This window comes from Pseudopipra pipra, chromosome 1 (genome assembly GCF_036250125.1).
Source record: "Pseudopipra pipra isolate bDixPip1 chromosome 1, bDixPip1.hap1, whole genome shotgun sequence".
Classification (NCBI taxonomy): domain Eukaryota; kingdom Metazoa; phylum Chordata; class Aves; order Passeriformes; family Pipridae; genus Pseudopipra; species Pseudopipra pipra.
Window position 1 is genome coordinate 146628343 of NC_087549.1, and position 20782 is coordinate 146649124.

A 20782-nucleotide genomic window follows, 5' to 3' on the forward strand; every position below is an offset into this window, starting at 1 on the left:
GCAGCACTTTAATGACTTTTGCTACTTGGCAAACTGAAAAAAGGCACAGGGCTGAGAACAGAAACAAGTTTCAGTGTGTGTGACTTCAGTAGGTCCGTGCTGCTTTAGTGTTAAATATCAAATCTTAAATAGCTGGGTGTTCTGCTAGCATCATTCAGTTTTCCTTTAGTGGATCTAAAAGTTTGACAGAAAAGCAGCTGAACACAGTACCAGGAGCAAGGAGAGATTTTGTGGATGACCCGAATTGAATTTGCGGGAAATTCTTTAATATTTCATGGACGCCTGCAAAATATGGTGCCAGTTTATTCGGGGATTTGAAAGCAGCTGCAGAGTAAAAGTGTCTAATGAAAATGAAATAAATTTCCTGTGAATGGAATAAATTTTGATTGTGTGTCTGAGTGCAGTAATTATACATGTCACGCAGTAATTAGGCAGTCACAATGTGGCCACGGTGTCTTTCTTTGTCTGCAGATGGTCTGGGAGAACGGCTGTGTCGTTATTGTCATGCTGACACCCCTCGTGGAAAACGGAGTCAAACAGTGCTACCACTATTGGCCAGACGAAGGGTCAAACCTCTACCACATCTATGAGGTACCTACACAAAATATCTGGTTGCAAACGTGACAGTAAGTGCACGGGTTGGTTTCACACGGGGCGAAACGGTGTTGAAACCGATCTTACTTGGAGGTCGAGCTGAGGGCTCTTAGACACGCTTGGTGTGCCTTCGAGTAGTTTCAGATTTGCAAAAAGCTGGCGTGCAGCTTTCATAGCCAGGTAGTTTTCATCGAATAAAATATAGTAAATAGTGAGTCAAATATTACAATTTTAATAAGGGCCGTAATTTTGCTTTTCAAATGGTTTTGCAAGTGGTTGATATATGAGAGCGTGTATTTATATTTTATAGGAAAATAGTATTTTTGGAACTAGTGAATTTTGCCTTAGGAAAGACATATGTATATCTTTGCAGAAAAGTCTCTATATTGCTGTAGTAATTAATCCTATCTATTTTTACCTCTTGTCTCAGTCACAACAACAAATACATATTTTTATTTTCTGCTCTGCATTTCTAGGCCAAAATATCATATCAACAGTTTTCTTGCTATGTAACATTGGCAACGGCTGTCAGATTTTTCCAGTTGTCCAGCTGTGTAGAGGAAGAAAATAGCACCACAATGTCAAATACGAAGAAATGGGGAGATATTGTGAAGAAATATTGTTATTTAGGCTAAAATGCGAACAAACTCATTGCCTGAAAAGATGAGCTCTGCAAAGAAGCTGCATTTTTTAATGCTTATTTTTCTTCATAGCAAAGAAACCAAATTTTCACTTCTCATATGAGTTCAACTCAGATTTTTAAGACCTCCAAGAGTGTCCTGGGCAATGCACTTGTGGGCAATTCCAGATAGAAAGCAATTGCCAGTCTAGGACATTTTCAATACAAATGACCTTTTGTATTCACATAATGTTATAAACTTAGTGAATTTTCTTTTGCATTAAAATTGTCAAGATTTTTCTTATGTTTTCAATACAATAGCAGAGGCAGCTAACCCCTTTCTGACAGCTACACTGATTGCTATATCAGTTTTCTTTTTTCTCCCCAGTACAGGCCAATTTGCTAATAAAAATAAAATTTTCATGCATTTCCTTCATCCCAGACCTCTTACACCTGCAATCCTGAAGACGTGACTTGCAACCAAAATTGCTGATCTCTATTTGTTCCTTCCCGTGGGTGTAGGTAAATCTTGTCTCTGAGCACATCTGGTGTGAGGATTTCCTCGTGAGGAGCTTCTACCTGAAGAACCTGCAGACAAACGAGACACGCACAGTGACACAGTTCCACTTCCTTAGCTGGAACGATCAGAGGGTTCCTGCTTCCACGAGATCACTTCTGGATTTCCGCAGGTAAAGCACAAAGTATGACTGTGTGTTTAAGATGATGCTGGTCTGAGGAACTAGACTAGTGCTTTTGTTTGTCCTTTACAGATTTTTGGTTTGAAAGGGGGTTCCTCAGCCTATGATGTCACAATGCTAAGCTAACACAAATATCTGCAATAGGTTGATGTTTAGTGTTGTTTCACACAGAGATGTTTCCTGGTTTTAAGACATACTCATTTCCCATTCAGAGATCGATACCTTTCCGCCTTTTGTACAGTTCTTCAGTGCTGCTTCTGTAATTCTTTGTTTTTCAAGAATTTATCCATTCTGAAATTTCCAGGCTTTTTGTGTGGCTCCTCTAAGATCCTTATTTCAGGACTCTCACAAATAAATTAGGAAGTATGAGCATGCTTGGAAAAAAGAATCACAATGGAGTCATATGGCGATAACGTCATTCCCATGGGAGCATTTGCTCATAAGGATCCAACAGTGAGGTCTGTAGACCTTTGGCTGCAGGAAGGTGAAAATTTGAGAAAGCAGACGAAAATGTTGACAAAGCATACCCTCTGGAATTTTAAAGAAAGTCCATGTGGCTTTAAAATACAAATACACAAAGGCAAAAACCTGTGAAAGTCCTTGCCACCTTCTCTAACGTTTGCTGTGTCTATCTAAATTTTAATTTGAAAATTAAAGCCATGCATGATAAATACTGGAGCGAAATAATCTTCATTTGATTGCAAACCGTGCCCAGTGCATCATGTGTAGGTGTTAGCGTGTATCAGCTAATCCACAGCGATGCGCTTATGACTAATGAAAAGAATCTCCGAGAGGTTTGGGGAGTTGGTTCTCAATCCACAAGCGGCCTGTGGGATCGCGTGTTGTTCTCTCTGCACTACAATATTATCTACAACCCCCCGAAGTGATTATAAGGGGCTCAGCGCTCAAAAGGTCCAAACTTGTTTCTTTCAATAAGTGCTGGAAGCTCTGACTGACGCCAGTGGAAGTTGTGCATCTGCACCCGAGGGGAGAAGCTGGCATGTATCCAACAGGAGCTGTTTGCACAGTTGTCTGTTGGCAAAATTTTACCCTTAAAAATTTGGGACTTAATGCCGCCCTTCATCCATTCAGTATTCTTGTACATCTTGCAAGACTTTTCAGAGCACAGAGTCATCTCACACGGTGCAGATCGAGTAACAGAGTACAGCTACTGTGAGTCACTTGGGGCTGTGACCAGGTGAGAATGTGAGGATCTGCTACAGGCCCAACACAAAAGCAATAGTGGAGAAAGGAAGCGTAGGATGGAGTTGAAATTGTAATTGAATTTTCAAGGTTTTCTTCTCTGGGTTCAACTTGAATATGATTTTTATAGGTTGATTTCCCTTTGCTTGTGGTACTGAGGAAGCTGCCTGTAGTGAATTTCTGTATTGAAAATTCTGAGTCGGTTCCATTAAGCTGTGTGAGGTGCAGCACAGAGCCAATGCAGCGACCAACTTCGCTCTTTTTAAAGTTAGTGGGAAATCTGGTAGCAATTCTAACTAGAGTATAAATGAGCCTGTACAGCCAGGACATCTGAAGTTTGGAGTGCCTCAGCCCTGACTTGCTTCAGTAAGGATTGAGGTCCCTGCATGAGCTGCAGGATTAGATCTACAGTAAGTCACAGTTCACATCGCCAAGAAAGCGCTTCTTAGGGTGACATTGTGTAAGGGTTAAATAGCCGAGTTGAAGAAGTGTTGTGCAATACTTTGAAAAAGAAAAATGATAACTAGATGAGAAAAGTAGTGGAGCTGCCACTCTTTGTATTTAAAGCCAGTATGGGAATGAACCTGTTAAGATTTAATTGAATTCTGAGTGTTCATTTCACATGTATTCACAGTCCAGCGTAGGGGACTGTAATCATTTGCTACGTGCAGATTTTGTACAATGAACTCATAGTGCTGAATGCATAGTAAAATTCCGCCTGAAAAGGAATTTTGGCATGCAAAATAGCTGGTCTATGAATCTCAGTTTTCTTGGTCATCTGATCTTTTTTTTTTCTTTTTCTTTCCTTTTTTTTTTTTTGTTTTTTTAATGACAAAAAACCTAATGCACTATTGCTAAAATAATGTATTTGGAATTCATTTATACAATACATGTTTTGCACCTGAAGCTTTCTATTTAAAGTACAAACTCTGCTGGATTACAACAGCTGAGTCATAAAGCCCCCAGAACAAATGCCTGACAGTGCTACCATACTCTTAGTAGGGTAGTGCTAGGAGGGAACTACTCTCATTTCTTTTAATCTTATCTATGTTTTTATGTGCATTCAGTGTGTTTGTATATATATATGGATATGTGTGTATATTTATATATTCACATACATATATGAAATTAAGCATATACATAACCAACCCTCTATTTTTTATAATTCATCACCAAGAAAAATTGGATTCCCAAAATTACCTTGCCCAGAGTCTGTCTGTGGAAATATGGACTTTAAAATTTTTATTGAAGTAAATTTTCCTAGTCTCTTTGAAAACTGAAAGCTTACATTTCTCTTACTATGTATCAGACAGTGATTTAGATGATTTTGCATCTAGAAGATACATTAAACCTTGCTGAATAATCTATCATACTGTCATAATGTAGGTATAAATTGCCAAAAAGAGATTATTCTATATATTTCATAAATCTATACAAAAGACAGTCCCTGAGAGGTGAGGCTACTACGGAAAACACTGGTCAGTTTTAAATGCTTCTGGAGTCCTAATTTCATTTCGAACAATAGACCAATCATTATTGCTCTGGACTAGCTTGTTAGTCATGCACTGATATGTGTCATTAAATATTTCTTGAGCCCAGAGGGAGCACATTTACACTTTAAAGAGGGACTGCTAAGCTAAAAGATAATTAGCATCACATGTGAGGGCTTTGCTTAAAATATATATCTATTATGCTATCACTTCTCGCTGTGTGCAATGGCATTTACTAACACTGCTCACTTTAAAAATGGACAAATTCTTATTTTGCCAGCTAATTAGCGGTTGCCAGTGTCATTTTTGTGATGTTGCAGCTAGTAATATGAGCCCAGTTGCATAGTCACAAAAGTGATCATTGGAAACTGTGACTCTGCTGCAGGGACAATGTGGGAAACCCCTTTTCTGAGCCTCTAACGACCTCTGACCTTTGCTTGCTGATGGTTTGCATGATGATTTCTTTTTCACTCAATGAGCCAAGGGTTGGTTTGTATTACTAATCATTCTTTCTAAGTTAATTCTTCCTGTATATGTATATATATATATATAATATATATTTTCTTCAACATTCAAGAACTTTGCTTACTGATGAATTTTCAGCTCACTCTCATTAGCCAGAATTAAGAATGAAATGAGATGTTGCTGCATTTCTAAATATTTTCATAAACTATATATAGACAAAGCTCTGAACCAGCTGGATTGAAACCCTTTGTTTTAATGTGTTTTCTGAAATGTGTGATAATGAAAATGTTTGAAACGCCTTCAATAAAACTGACAAACATAAGGTGTCTTTCCCTAACATGTGTCTCTGGCTGTCTGATTTACTGAGAGGTCTGATAGATTTAGATCAAGTTTGTCACTGAAATTATATTAGGACTTTGGTAGATGGCTAGTCACAACATGCAAATATCATATTAGTGGGACCATGCAAGGAACAAAGGAACCACACAAGCAGAAAGAAAAATGGTAAATACCCCTCTGTAGTGATTAGCTTTTATTTAATACTTCAAATGCAAAAACAACTCTTTGCTAATGCACATGATGGGGATGGGGGGAGGATGACCAGCTGCACATCAGGAAATGCAGACTGATTGTATCACGTGTCTGTAAAGACATTTCAAATATAATTTATTGTACAATACAAAAATAAATATCAGGCTTTATATCATATAGAAGCAGCTGATCCTCAGATATGACCATCAAGAATTGAATGATTCATTCATGTGTAAAGTCTGCTGCAGCTTAAGTCATTGAGGTTTTGCTTGGTACTGCCTGTGTATATATGTATTTATGGACCTATAAATGGTCCATTTAACTTCTGAAGTCAAGTGCTCCTCAATGACTTACCACTTATTTCACAGAACATTGTTCTACTGCATTAATTACTTACATCCAGGGAATATAAATAGAGACAGGATGTCTCTGCAAGTATGATTTACATAAGTAACCAAGAGAGTAAGAATTGTGAAAAACTCCTGAATTCAAATGTTTAAAGGGAATAATTACAAGAAGTTAATATTGTTTTCAAGTTTGGTTAGAATATTAAATAACAAAAAGCAGAATGTGAAAACATAGTTTCATGGGATATCACCAACACCTTCATAGCCTGTTTGGGTTGAGTTCCAGGTATCCCAACACCCTGTCAGAAGTTTAGGCATCCTCAGGCTATACTGTAAGCAATGTTTAAAGATATATGCATGTTTTCACAGCACAGATGTTGGTGAATAGTTGAACAGCCAAGAACTAAATGATTCAGTAGGTTAGTTATGCTTTAAAATTCATAATAACATCATACCACTGTTGCCAAATTTCAGCAGCTCAGTTCAGTTTAGCCATCAGGATCCTGTGTGACACTTGCACTGAGATGGGAACTATTGGAGGGTCTGGACACCCCTTGAAAGCTGCCCTATGAAATGGTTTTATAGGAGACCTTCTAGCTCCAGTAAACTCAAACACCTCATCAAATAATTTGAATGGAAGGTTTTGATTTCCTGAAGCAATGCTTTCCCATTTTAGTCTTTATTCATCTTGCCTTGTTAACATATGTGTGCATATTTTATGGGTTTTTGGGCCTGTAACATACTTGACATGCAAAATATATCCTAGAGCGAAAGAGAGGGCTTGGGATTTGGGGTTTTGTAAGGCAATTTAAATGGAATTAAACCAATTTTGTGGGCTCTGTTCTTAGACTAAGTGTCTCGGTTTGCTTGAGCACTAGTTAATTCTTTCACTGAGTTTACATATCAGCAGACCTATTCTATGACTGTACTTTTATTGATTGATTTCACATATATCCTCTTGCCACTGAGACTGTTTAACCAGGAAGCTGTTGAAAACAACAATATTTAAATATAAAATGTATAAGACTTTTGAAGTAGAACCAAAGCAGTAAAGCTTACTGATGGGTTTAGTTATTTTTACTACAATGCATTACATTTTAGAATTTTTAAGAAGCCTTTCAGGAGATTTGGTATTTGCCTTTCTGGGAAGAAGTAGTGTTACAAATCAGCACACATTGTACAAAGAGTACTGGATTAGCCATTTTTAATTTTGGATTCAGTTTGATGCCCCTTGATATTTCTTTGAGCAAGCTCATGAACTCAGAGTTTGCTTTAAAATTAAAGCATCTCAAGGTAATCTTAATTTTGGAGATACATGAACCTTTTGAGAAAATAGTTCATTTATTTTGCCCAGACAACAGTAATAATGGGATGTTTTCTGGGATTTCTACAGCAGCAAAGCAGAAGTAAACTTTAAACAAGATTATGTACCTAACAACTGCTCGTTATATTAAGAAATTATCATCCTGAGTATTTCTTTAAAGACAGCAATATTTGCATTTTCTTATTGCTTATTTTTGACAGTTGGCTAAAGAAAAAGTTATAATGTGCTTAATTAATTTTTTGTGTCTGTTTTATTTCAGAAAAGTAAACAAGTGCTACAGGGGTCGCTCTTGTCCAGTAGTTGTTCATTGCAGGCAAGTACAATTTCTAAAATAGCTTTAGAGAGATCTATATGTGTTAGAATTTAATATAGATATAAGTTAAGTGGGCAAGTTAAAGCTTTAGATTAATCACTAAACAGATAGTGAGGTAGGCTGAAGGTATTAAGTTTAATTCAACTGGGTTTTAATGCTAACTAATACTTAGGATCTGTTTTCATAATAAAATTATCCTTTCATATGATTTTGTAGACATTGAGCTGTGACTTAGCAATGTATGGTCAGACTTTCCAGTATAAGTAGCACTTCAATTTCATATATCTTCAAAACTATGGAGGTTTTTTGCATTCCCTCCCAATTTAGCCTTATTTTATTAACAGATAGTTATGTTTTATTTCTTCTTTGCTTGCTTTTAGAGATCATGGTAAGAGGGCAGTGTCTGGGAGTGGAAAACTGCCTGAGTAATCCTTTAATCACAGGTTATTTTTAGGCCTGACAATCTGATAGATGCACATGAAGGCTGTCAGGCAGGTCAATGGAAAACTTTACTATAATGTTGTGTTTTGCCATTGGAGGTTCTGAGTTGTAAGGAGAATGCTGCACTACTTATCAAAAATATCCTTGTAGATAATAAAGGTAGAAAACCTGCCCTGCTAAGAGGCAGCATGTTTGCCATGTGGCACTCCACTTTGGGTGGTACTGAGGAGGGAGGGGATGTGTTTCTCACCTAGTTCAGCTGAGTCACCTTCCACTGGATGCAAGGAGGCCTCAGCAGAGGTGAATGCTCCAGAGGAGGCTTGTTTGCATTGCCTTCAGGAAACCTGAGATAATAAATATCTGAACCAGAATGAAGAGCCTTCAAGTTTCTCATTGTTTCCTTACTACAGCGGATGGAAATATGTACCATCAGCTCATCAGTTTTTGTTTTTATTGATCCTGATCGCTGCCTTGTCTCTCATTATTCAGCTTAAGTAATAAGATTGTGTCTTTATTCCCTTCATAGACAGAGAAAAAAAATTATTACCTCCTTTTCTCTAAACAGCGATCTAATAACTGGAAGAAAAAAAAACTCGTTCTACAGAGACTTAACAAAAATTAAGTTTCATAGTCTGCCTGTAAACAGAATGCAATAACGCACGTCATGCTGTTCTATTATTTTTTCTTTCGTTAATTCTTGTACACAAATTGAGCTATCAATAAAAACAATGGCTTAATTAATAAAACTACATACCAGTCTAATTGGTCACACATGCACCTTTGTAAAAATTTTGGGGAGGGAAGGAAAAAAAGCTTTTGCTTAAAGTCTTAATTATGTTTGCTAACAGCAGCTCTAAAAGAGCATCACGCTGGCAATTACACGTTGCTCTCTGAAAGGGACAGAAGCTGCATTCAGATTAGGGCACTTTCCCCCTCATGAGGCTCGATCTCACATCTCTGAGGAAGGGCTATCGATACATAAAAGTTAAAGCTGTTTCTTAGGAATTACATTATAATGTTTTTTCTGGTCGTTGCAACCAAGGAAGAATTAAAGGGAAAGGTAAAGATTAAAAAACAAACCACTTATGATGTATAGTGAGGAAAGACTGCAGTCCCTCCATAACCAAATATTTTAGTTCTTGAACAGGTCTCTGCATTCCCTCTGAACACTGTGTTCACATGCATTTTTGACTGTTCTGGTTAACGTTCTGGTCTCACTTATTCTGTGATTTTTGATCTCAACTGACTGTGAGGTCATTGAAGAGAAATGGTATCCTGGTTTAGGGTTAGTGACTTTTCCACTGTTGTTTAAAATGTTTTTCTCACATAAACACAACTTGGCTTAAAAAAATCAAAGCAAAGGCCCATTATCTATGCAGGCTAGTGGTTAATCTTCCACAACCAGCTTGTGTTAATTCAGTTCAAGCTTTCTCTGCTTTCTCAGTACCCTACCTTAACCCCTCATTCTCTCCTCTCCCCCCATGTGTAACAGTATATAACATTAAAGGCAGATACCTTCACGTTGAATCTAGATTCACATTGATAGGCTTTATTTTTTCTTTTTCCTTTTCTGTTGGCAGCGATGGTGCAGGAAGAAGTGGAACCTACATTCTAATTGACATGGTTCTCAATAAAATGGCCAAAGGTGAGAATCGAAAGGCTTGTTACTTCCTCAGTACTGAAAAATGTGCTTGTGTTGCCATGACAACAGTGGGGGAGCAATAGTCACAGAAAATCTGAGAATAAATTAGAGGCAAATTGTACTCTTTCCTGAATGTTCTATAGTTTTATTTTCATAACAATTTTAGACAGCAAACCCTAACGCAAATGCTTTGTGAATGAGCAGGTGTGTTTGTGCTGTTGAAAAGTATTTGAATTTTTAAATTTATCATTTAAAATAGGACTACTGTTTTTAGAATTAGAAGCCTCGGGTCTGTACAGTTCTGGTTTAGTGGTTCCATGGGTTAGGTCCTGGGCTGGTCATGACTTGCTCAGTCCCCTGTCACCTACCCAGCCACGATGGTCAGTTGTGATCACTTTGCTTTTTGTAGCTGCCCTTTGCTACCAAAGGACCTAAAAGTGCTGGTGCCAGACAGGGCCTCATGTGCTGCACAAATTTGTCTCTTAGAAGGAAAAAGACTGTAGTGAACAGGAACAGGGGACTGAAAATAAATCAGTTAATTCTCTGTTTCAAGTTCTGGCACTCTCTGTTTGATGCTGAACATTGTATTTAACTTTTCTGTTTCTTAGTGGGCTTATCTGTGATATGTAATTTTATGAAGTGGGAAATCATCTGCCAACATAAACATAAACTGTTGTTTGTTTAAAATGAAGTCTATAGATCTCTAGAGATTGAGACTGTTCCTTTATTTTTTCTTGATTGGTAAATGGTTCATGATGGGAAGTACTTAAGATACCCTGAAATAATTTTTTATAGAATTAAAGAAATTTTTAATACTGATACTGTCTTCAAAAGGATGGAAGGTGAAAGCAGGCATGTAAACCTGACAAAAAATATACAAAAATAGTAATTTACCTTTACTGACTCTTAACCTGAATTCTTAAGCCACCTTGATCCGGCATTATGCACATCTGTGTATTTAATGAAAAAGGATTAATTCTAAAAACATATTAATTTATATAGAGAAATGATAATATTTAGTTCTTTGAGTTCTAGTCACTTTACAGTTGTTGTTTAAAATCTTCTAACGCAGACATATTTTTATATGTAGTTTAAAAATACACTCCATGCTTTACAGTCATCTGCTGTTGCATCCTGAATATTCCAGTCCTCTGGGACATGGTGGCATCCTGTCCCTTTAGAAAGAAGATTTTAGCATTTTTTTCCTCTCTGGATTCTGTAAACATGTCTCGTCAAACATGGACTGAATTTTCTGCCTGCGAGCATCATGTGGAACTTGCTGCTGATGCTAAAAGAAGTTGTATGTTTGCCTTCTCCTTTGCACCGTACTGAAAATAAATTTTTCAGTGGGATGAGATTAGTTTTTCTTGCTCGTTGGAAAATAGGTTTTTGGTCTGTGAAGGAATATGAAGATATTTCCAATGCTTGTTACGTGCCACGTGACAACCTAGACTTTAAAAATAGAAGCAATGGTACATCGTAAAATTAACGCAGACCTTTGTTAAGTGTTTGTTCAGCTCATTTCAGTCATCAGCAGTGAGAAGCCACAGTGAAAACTAGATTTAAAGTATATGCAATTTATTGGCGTAAAGAAGTAAATGAGAAGTATTTTCTAGCTCGGGGCTTTCAGCCACTTAAGGGAGGGTTGACTTTGTTGTAAAAGCACTGAAGAATGCCATTTATTGACTCCATTGTACCATGTAATGTCAAATTCCATTTTAAGTGTGGGCTTAGCGCTTCACAATACCAGACAAGTCATGTGAAACTGGCCAGAGAAAGGCGTCACAGGGCTTTTTGGAGATCGGTCACCCCCATTTTGTTCTTGACCTGCTCCCCTCTGCCCGTGGGGGTGTGCGACGTGAAATCCCCTGACCTGGTGCTTTGGCTGGAGTTTAAATGAAAGATCAAAGGGCAGAGCGGGCATCTCAGCCCTGCTGAGGTGGGCCTTTCCCAGGCTGTCACACTGTGCGGCCGCCAAAGGTTTTGTTCGGGCGGGAGCCGCGGCCCAGCCTGTGCGGCCGGGGCCCTCTTTGTCTGGCCTGAGAAGCTGGAGGCCCAGGTTGAGGATCCAATGTTCATCAAATGATCAAAGGCCTGAAGCCCTGGACATGAAATCTTTCTTTCCATTTCCTTTTCTTAGAGAATGAATTGCACGAGTGGCAAAGAATGCCCTTTCCAAAGCTTTTATGTGCAGTGCGAGGGCTAACTTCAGAGTCCTTCAGCGCTGAACATAAAAATGTAAGTGCACTTTCAATCTGGGCCCAGCTGCAGGGCCAGCATCGAGGAACCCTTCTTTCAAAAAGGCTTTTAAGGATTAAGGCCTTCAGTCTTTCAAAAAAAAAAAAAAAAAAAAAAAAAAAAAAAAAAACCAAAAAAAAACCCCCTACACTACGGACTTTTAAGAATAAACTTAGAATAATTTGAGTTTCTTGTTCCACTGTCTGGTTTATTAGAAAGTAGACAACAATGCATTTTTAAATCAAAGTAAATAGAGGAGTACTTAGTTTCAGCAGTGGGAAAGTAGAAAGCAATCAATAAATGCCTTGGCTCTTTAGTGGGGTCTTTAATAGGGTAGGTTGGGAAAAGGAGCTCCTTTTTCATGTAATGATTTACTTCCCTGCATTCTCTTAGACAGTTAACTGTAAATGCCTTTGTCATTTACAATTTCTTCTACTGCTCATTGAATTAGTGCTAACACTTACTCTGTTAAACACATAAATTCATATCTTCTACTACCTTGCTTTTTTCCACCCCTTATATTATTTAAAATTCTGAAATCCACTAGCAAGGGACTTGATCATAAAGCCTAAAGCAGGTGAAAAGAAATCAAGTTGGAGAAGATTTTGTGCTAGACATCTACCATGTCAGTTGGACAGCCCCAACTTCTTTGAGGAAGGGAATTTTAAGGAACGAAATTTTAAAAAATCAAAGCATCTTGGTCTAGGACACTTGCAGAATGGTAAAAGTTGGTGCCAATGGCAGAAATGCCCCCGTGGTGTACTTAGGGGGGATTGAGCTGATGGGAGGACATGCAGGAGCTCACAGGAGCACTGGGACGGATTTCCTATGGGGGCAGGTTCTTAATGACTTTCACTTTCCTGAATGCAGTAAATGCAATGACTGCATCTGTGCACTGACTCCAAACAACCACATTAAATAATCTTCTTAGATACTGGAACGGTCAGAGAGCAGTGATGTCTATCCAGTGCTACCATTCCTGTGTCATGTCAGCAGAAATTCTTAAAGGCAAAATGTATCCTTCTGTTCAGTTGTACCAATAATTAAAGCTGCTATTTATCGTGTAGTTTATTACTATCATGTTTTTCTTCATAGATTCATTCATATGCTGTTGCCTAGAAAGTTTGGACAGTTGATCCTTGACGTCCCATTCGAACCTGGTGTTCTATGATTCTTTGATTCTGTGATATGCAGAGTAGTTATAAGACCCTGATCCTATACCCATCAAACTAATAACAAAAACTAAACAGTACTGAATCTGACCTTACTGTAACATATTTAAATACTATTTAGCATGTTTTAACTATGATATCTATTTAACTATGATAGCTCCTTGTACACAGTTGCAATTTTAAGACAGTTAACAAATCACCTCTCACTTCCATGACAGACTGCTTAGTACAAGCTTTGGTTTTGAGTTAGAAGATGAGAAGTGACTTAGTTCAAACCATGTGCATTTTCATGATTTAAATAAATAGAGAAAATGATAATGGATTGTTTCTGTAGATAACAATGCTTGCTGGATTTTTGATAAAGACTGTTTTTCTGAGGCTGATTTCTGCTGAGAATTTCAATGTTCTTGATGTATTTACAAGTTTTATCCTTTGTTACTAGTGAAGATAAGCTGATTTAGATTTAGTCTGCTTGATATTCCTTCCTCACCCCAAACTCACAGTAACTCTGAGCTGATCAGGTTTTTTTTCTTTTTGTGTGGTCTAGAGAAAAGTCGAGAATTTTCTCATTTCATGTCTTTCCCGCAGGCTTATTGTAGTGACTAAAAGTGTGATATATTGCAAGACATTTTTATTGAGTGTTTCTGGCACGAAAAAAAAAAAAAAAAAAAAAAAAAAAAAAGGAAAGAAAAAAAAAGAAAGAAATGAGATTATGAGTCTTCCCACTTTCATTTTTCTGAACTGAGAGGCTTGGATAGTGTAGATAATAGTTTGATTTTTAGATATTAATCCAGTCAGCAGCTGCTTAGGGTTTGCTGACCATCCATTTTCTTGTGTTTGAACTAGCTGGAACGAGATGAGTCAAAGGAAAGGCAAATATGAATTTTAAAATCCTTTTAAAGTATTGATTTCCAAACTCTAAAACCCAGCAAAAAGATTTGATTTAGCAAAGCCAAACCCACAGTTTATTCTCTTGTATTCAAAAGCTTGGATTATAATTGATGAGCACACACACTCTAGCCTGGGCTGGCTGTTGAGGTTATCTCCCCAAGTCCTTTCCTTGCCCCTGCTACCCTATTGTCTGAGGGTCTTGTGAGTCAGCTCCTGAGCAGATGCAGTTTATACCGTGACATTTTAAGGCAAAACAAAAGATTCCTTAATTCGCCTTCTGACTCATCGTGATCAAATGATTTGGGCTAATCTGAACCCTTGCTGAGGTTTTGCTTATCTGCTGTGTGGATTTAACAATCATAATGAAGTTGTGGGGTTAGCTCCTCTCTGAAAGGATCTTATGAAAGGAAATGCTTGCCCATACTCGTGTTAAGATGGATTCAATCTGCTTATTTTTGAGTCCTTATGCAAAGTCTGAGAAAATTCTATTGTTCAGTTGTGCAGATACAAGTCCAGAGCTGACTGTTTCTGACACGCTTTTGGCGAAGAGGGAATATTTTTTCAGCCTAGCATCCAGGTTCCCCCATGAAAATAAAATTTAACATACTACATGTCATACAGTGGTTAGGAGAATATATGGTGTAAAAGAGAGATTACCTTTTTTTAAAGGTATCTAATGTTAAAAGGACAAAACATGGGATTAGAAATAGGTGGTATTCTGGATAAAAATTTACAACAGAAAAATTCAGGCTAATTTTTTTTATGTTCCAAGTTTGAGTTAGTCACATTGCTGATGTCTGAGATTTGGATGAGATAGATTATTATGTCTAGGAACACAGAAAAGTAATGCAGGCCAATGGATCCAAAAAACTGGGGTTTGCTTTGTGTACCATTGTGCTATCCATAAGAGTGCCTCAATTCTCAGCAGCAATAATACCAACCACTTAAATCTGAAATGTTGCTATTTCAATTTCCGAAGGAAGTTCCCAGTGTCCATGTAAACATATCATATGTTGTAAGGCCAGTTTTTCAAATAAGCTGCATTTATGTATTGTAACTTTTATGTAATGAGTTACCCTGGAAACACAATTAGGCAAATAGTGCTCATTCTTACAGCCTTTCCCAGCAGATAATTAATCACAATGAGAGCTGGGCCCCCAGCTACATGCAGAAGTGTATATAGGGAATGTATAGGATAGTTTTTTATGGTCCAGCCTGAGATGCTCAGCAAGCTCTCGGTATTTAAGAAAAGCTGTTTAAAACAGTGTTTATTTCCTTTGAAAACCACATTTTGACATATAACACTTTAAAGCTTTAGGCAGGTTATTCACTGTATAGAGTCACTGATTAACAGTTCATAAAAGGAAGATAAAAATGTAGCATGTTCTACAAGCTTCTGTTGTGAGATGCATTAGTGACCACGGGGAAGGTGTTGTTGATTGATATTTTCTAGTGGATGTTGGATGGTCTGCATTTTTAGGTGGTTCCCTTTATGAGATACAGAAATTTCAAACAAAAAGCAAATAAGTTATGAATGTGATTTCTTTGATTTTTTTTCTTTTTTTTATATAGTTTAGTGGTCAGGGATTACCCTTAAAGAGCCATATTTCTTGAGCTTTTTGCTATTCTGAGGATTTTAGTGGAAAAGAATTGGGAGTAGGAAAGTATGGTAGAAGGCAATCCTAATTATCCAGAGTTTGGGGCAAATGAATTGTGAAGAAAGACTGATCAGACATGGGCTTTTCCTTGGGAAAGGGAGCACGAAGGGGGGTCCCCATAGAGCGTTAGAAGACCCTGAAAGAAACGTATTGATGTCAGTAAGCAGCTTGAGATAGTGACTAATTTGAAAACAAGGGGTCATTGACTGAAACTAAGGAGGAGACAAGCAGATAGGGAATTTGGGCGGCATTTTTTCACACAATGGGTAGGTTAGAATATGGAAAAGTGAAAAAGCTGGCCATGGAAGTACCGTGCCACTGGTTCGAGAAACAACTGAATAAATGTTTGGGAAAGGAGGTTTATATACAGAGTGAAAAACTACTTCTTTTTCAGTAGCTAATCTTATGCAGCAGAGAAGAGTTCAAGGGAATGGATGGTAGTATTCTTCCTGTAAAGGGTACAATGTATATTGCCTAACTAAAGTGTGGTTTTTCCACAACTTATATAGCTGGACCAGTTCAGTCACTTTTAAGGATAAACTCTGTTAAAGAATGAATCCACAATAATTGCATCTTTTATTCAGGTCACTCCATGTACTGTCTTGTGAAAGCATTACCACCTACGTGCAATGTAAAATGGAAGTATTGTAAATCATAATTCTTACAATATAATAGTTTCATGTGAGCGAGCTACCTCCATGTCCCCTGGAAAGAAAATTCGTATTTTCCAAAGGGGACTCCAAGATTTTTTAAGGCCAACTGAAGCATGTTTTCAGAAATGTCATTTTTTCCAATAAGGATCTAAACTTCATTCATGTTCAATTCAGCACACGGAGATCGACTGCCTCTCAGGTATAACTTATCAATAGCTTCTGGAAGAGATACTAAAAGAAGCAAATTGTGTAAAACTCTATAGGTGCTGATCCTGGGAAGCACCTGTAAGCCAGCAGTAGCAGCATATTCACAATTCTTTCTACAATGTGCTTTGCATGTGCTTTGTGTGTGTCTGCAGGTGCATGAATAAGCTGAACTTAGATGTGTGCACTGGTATTTTCTAGTGTGACTATAGGTGATTATGGGACATCTTATACCATACAGAATATAACTCATTAACTTCCTTTCTTGCATGTAGTAATTTAGGCATATTCATTTTACTTTCAACTTCAGGGGAGGGCGGAGGAAATCTAGATTTAAAAGAGAAACAATTCCTATATGGTACAGAATGCGATGTGACAATTCTCACGCACAGTTGGAGTGAGGAAGGATTGGTCCTCAAATTAGCATCCATTTGCATTCAGTTACAGTGAGTGGTTTCTGCATGTTTTTTCTGCATTGACAAAGGATATTAGCTTAAAAGCTGACATGTCAGCAGTGAGTTCTATCCTTGCAAGGCTGTTAAAATCAGTATAAAGCTTAGAAACATTATTTTCCTGTAGCATTTTTTAAAATATTAGACTGCTTCTAGGTGTTCCATCTTCAGTGTCACCTTCCTTTGGACTGTGTACTGACAAAGCCATATCACATTTATGCATTTATAAAATGCAGTCCTCAAGTATTAATGTAAAATGTGTAAACAATAACACATTTTGTAACACATTATGTAACGTATAGTCTGTGTGTATATGACTGTCACAAGTATTATAATTACTTCACTTTTATTACCATAAGTACTCCCTTCCTACTTACATGTTTGCCTTGCCCATTGGGTTGTTTTGTTGAAGTTGTTTCAGTTTTAGGTTTTTAATTAAGGTAGTGAAATTTTAATTTTGTTAGGTGTATATAAGTACTTATGTATTAGTCTGAAATTATCAACACTTCACTGATTTAGGTATACATTGGGTCCATCTCTAATTACATACACATATGCACACAAATTTTGTTCATCTCAGAGACAGAATAAGCTTTTTATGAAAATGCCAGCCTCAGTACATTTATCTTTTTTGTTCTCTTTAAAAGTGTGTCCCTCACTAGGTTTTTGCTGACTCTTTTCTCTTTCCATGAAAAGCCTCCAATGATCCTTCTGACCAATAGCAGAACTCTAGTAGTTACAACAACAGACATCTGGATAACTACAAATGAAAATTGCTTTTATTTTTGCAATTTCTAGCTGGTGGCGAGCTCCCTTTTTTATCTCTAATATTTACAAATGTTTTTATTTAATGGGCACTTAGATAATGCAAGTTGAAGGAAGAAAATACTCTCATTTCTTTGGAGCATAGCCATTACTCATACAAAACATTTTTCACTTCCATGGCCTTCACTACACTATACTGCAACTGGTTTATCTTTTCATTGTGGTTCCATGTTGCTCTGCTTTTGTCATTTCCCTCAAAATCACCAAATGAGGAGGTGAGGGAAATGGAGAAGGCTACGGGCACAAAACACAGACCTCAAACACCATTGGATTTGGCAGATTCTAGCATTTGTGAACCCAAAAGTGCAGAACAGAAACTCGGCTCTTTTCAACCCAGGTTCATTCCAGCTAACTTTAGCCATATAAAACATCTAGTGTTAAGCATCTCACCTAACCTAGTTGTCTAGGTCTCCTCAGTCATCAATGAGAACGATATACATCTCTGGAGGATAATTCTCAGGCAAATGAATTGCCATCAGAGTTTACCTTCTCTCTCTTAGCTGTTGAGAGAGGAGATGACTAACTCCAATTCGAACTTCAAGGATGGCTGGAGTAGATGAGATGAGGTTGGGCCTTTGAGACTAAGCTAGTTAGTAAATATTACCAGTTTGCCATTAAAACTAATGGTCAGTGAAGAAGTGGTGTTACACTCCCCCTAGTTATGACCCTTTTCTCTTTAATCAGATTGAGTTTGCCCCTCATATGGTGTGATTAAATGTTTTGCTGCAACATTAAGTACTCAATGGGGCAAACACTTGCTGGAGCAGCTACACGAGCCATCCTTTAGAATTTGTCAGTAGGAAGCTGGAGGCATCCAGGGCTTTAGGAGCATGGCAAATCTATAGCATATCTGTGCTACGTCCAGCTACATTAGACATTGGAAACAGCAAAGCTGTGACAGTGTAATAGTCCATGAGTGCTGATTTACCCTCCTAGCTCCCCAGAGAGCCCAATTCTATTCCTATACACTACTGCAGACAGAAGTATAGATGGCTATGTTTGTGTATCAGGCTCTCAACAGACCTGAGTCTAGTCACTGCCTGTCCTTGGGTCTCCATAATTCACTGTCTACCTCCCTCCTATGGCAAAGCTGAATGCAGAAAAGGGCCAGAAAATGCAGTACTAAAGCCAAGAAAGCCTATTTGTCAGCATCTTCACACAGGGAGGGAAGAAAAGCAGCACAAAGCCGCTGTGCACAAGTGTGCTTTGACCATGACGCATCACTTTTAGGCATGAGTCATGCAGTCATCACCCAAACATGAAAAACACTTGTATTCTTCCTAAACACAGACACCCTCTGATTAGACAGCTCAGTCTCCTCACTGGCACTGTATTTTTTTTCCCTTAGTTTCTTTCTCAAGTGTATTTTTGGTATTTCATAATATTACAAGTGAATCTTCCATGGCGCTCCTGACTGCCTGTGAACACTGAGCCGTGTGGGATCTGAGGCTAAAGGCTGCTGAGCAGCAGCATCCTGAAAATATTAATTGGATCTTTTTCAGCTTCCAGCAACAGCGGAGTAAAGGACTGTATTAGTGACTCTTCCTTCAAGATTCTAACAAGCCAGTTTTTAATCTGACCTAACAAGTCCCTTTGCCCTTCAAGGCCTAATTCAAAATCTATACAATATAATAAATATAAAAAGATGCATTAAGCAGGTAATATCTGACTGGAATGAAGCCGAATACTTATCACTACAAAAAGAAAGGCACTTGATGGGTCATTTCTGTATTCCCCTTAGTACTCCATTTTTTTCTGTTGGGAGAAATGCTTATTCCCACACAGATCATCATAATTTCCTTAAGGAGAAATGGTAAAAGTGTTAATAACCCCCCCTTTACAACCAGCAGCATGACTCCTACATCATATATTCAACTTTGTGATCACTTCATGATCAAGGGGAACAGAAAGAGGGCTGAGAAAGGTGTAAAGGGTATTGGAAAAAAAATAGACTATCTATCTAGGTCCTCACCTCTCTAGTGTCCAAGCACCTTGTAATCATTAATGGACTTGCTTTCATAACAACTCATTAGGTAGGAAAAAAGTGGTTCATTTTATAAATGATGGTGTGAAACATAGTGTGAATTTAATGATTTAGCCAAAGTGGTGCAGGAAATCAGAGTCTCAGTCTGGAAGAGATCTGAAATATATCTAAACATAGCCCCCTAATGACCAAGCCATCCTTTAGGACTCACAGTAACAAATTTGGAGCCATTCTGCAGAGTTATAATCATATCTTTTTGAGGATATATGCCGGTAGATCTGAAAGTTGTTCCCAACTAGAAAAATCCTTTTTAATTTAATATTTATGAGGGAAATGTATTTGTGAAACATTCACAAAGAAAACCCTTCAGTTTGGGTTATTTAAAAAGAAACCCCCCACAAATAACTGCTTTGATGAAGTATTTAAGCATCATTTTATTTTTATAAATACACAGAAAATTCAGAGCATCTAGAATCTAAAATATTCCTTTTAAGACAGGGCTTTAATATAAAATTCCATCAGTTTCACAGAATATACACTGCACTTTTCATTAGTGCTGAATAAAATAGGACTTTTGACTTTGCTTTCAGCGTATGCTCAAGCCTATTACAGAAAAATCTCAAAGATTACCTTAATTAAGCCAAAATTTTCATGCATTTATATAACAAATGCTGATTGTTCTTATAACCTGGAAAAAAAGAAGAAAAAAAAAAAGAAAAAAAAAACACACAAAAAAAACAACCCAGCACATTTTCAGGTGCACAAGCTCTGTAGTTTGCTGAACCTGAAAAATACTGTTTGATGATATGCCTTAATTTTTCCTTCCCAGCTGATACATTTAAAGATTTTACCCCTCTCATCAAACTTTGTCATATTCCTGTGCCATCACAGTGACAGCAATACTGCTACAATGGGGAAGGGATGATCCTTCACAGAGTGTTTGTCGTGTGTCTTGTGCTTAGCAAAATAGATCCCCTGCCACGCTTAGGGGGATGAGAAAAGAGGGAAGCTTCCATTATTATAGTCATAAAACTAACG

At 37.6% G+C, this 20782-nt stretch overlaps 1 protein-coding gene and 1 long non-coding RNA gene across 3 annotated transcripts in view; one reads left to right on the forward strand and one right to left on the reverse strand.

Moving 5' to 3' along the window:
• Positions 1 to 20782, forward strand: part of PTPRN2 (protein tyrosine phosphatase receptor type N2) — a 641953-nt gene that overhangs the window by 606055 nt on the left and 15116 nt on the right. For both annotated transcript variants that reach the window (XM_064638038.1, XM_064638047.1), the window contains 4 exons: positions 472 to 591; positions 1736 to 1902; positions 7531 to 7584; positions 9606 to 9670. In XM_064638038.1, the coding sequence (XP_064494108.1) occupies positions 472 to 591; positions 1736 to 1902; positions 7531 to 7584; positions 9606 to 9670 (406 nt within the window). The remainder of the gene's footprint in view (positions 1 to 471; positions 592 to 1735; positions 1903 to 7530; positions 7585 to 9605; positions 9671 to 20782) is intronic.
• On the reverse strand, positions 1032 to 1747 carry LOC135403750 (uncharacterized). Its single transcript, XR_010425485.1, has 2 exons — positions 1658 to 1747; positions 1032 to 1144 (listed from the first exon to the last, which is right to left on the reverse strand). It is a non-coding gene; the product is annotated as an uncharacterized LOC135403750 (long non-coding RNA).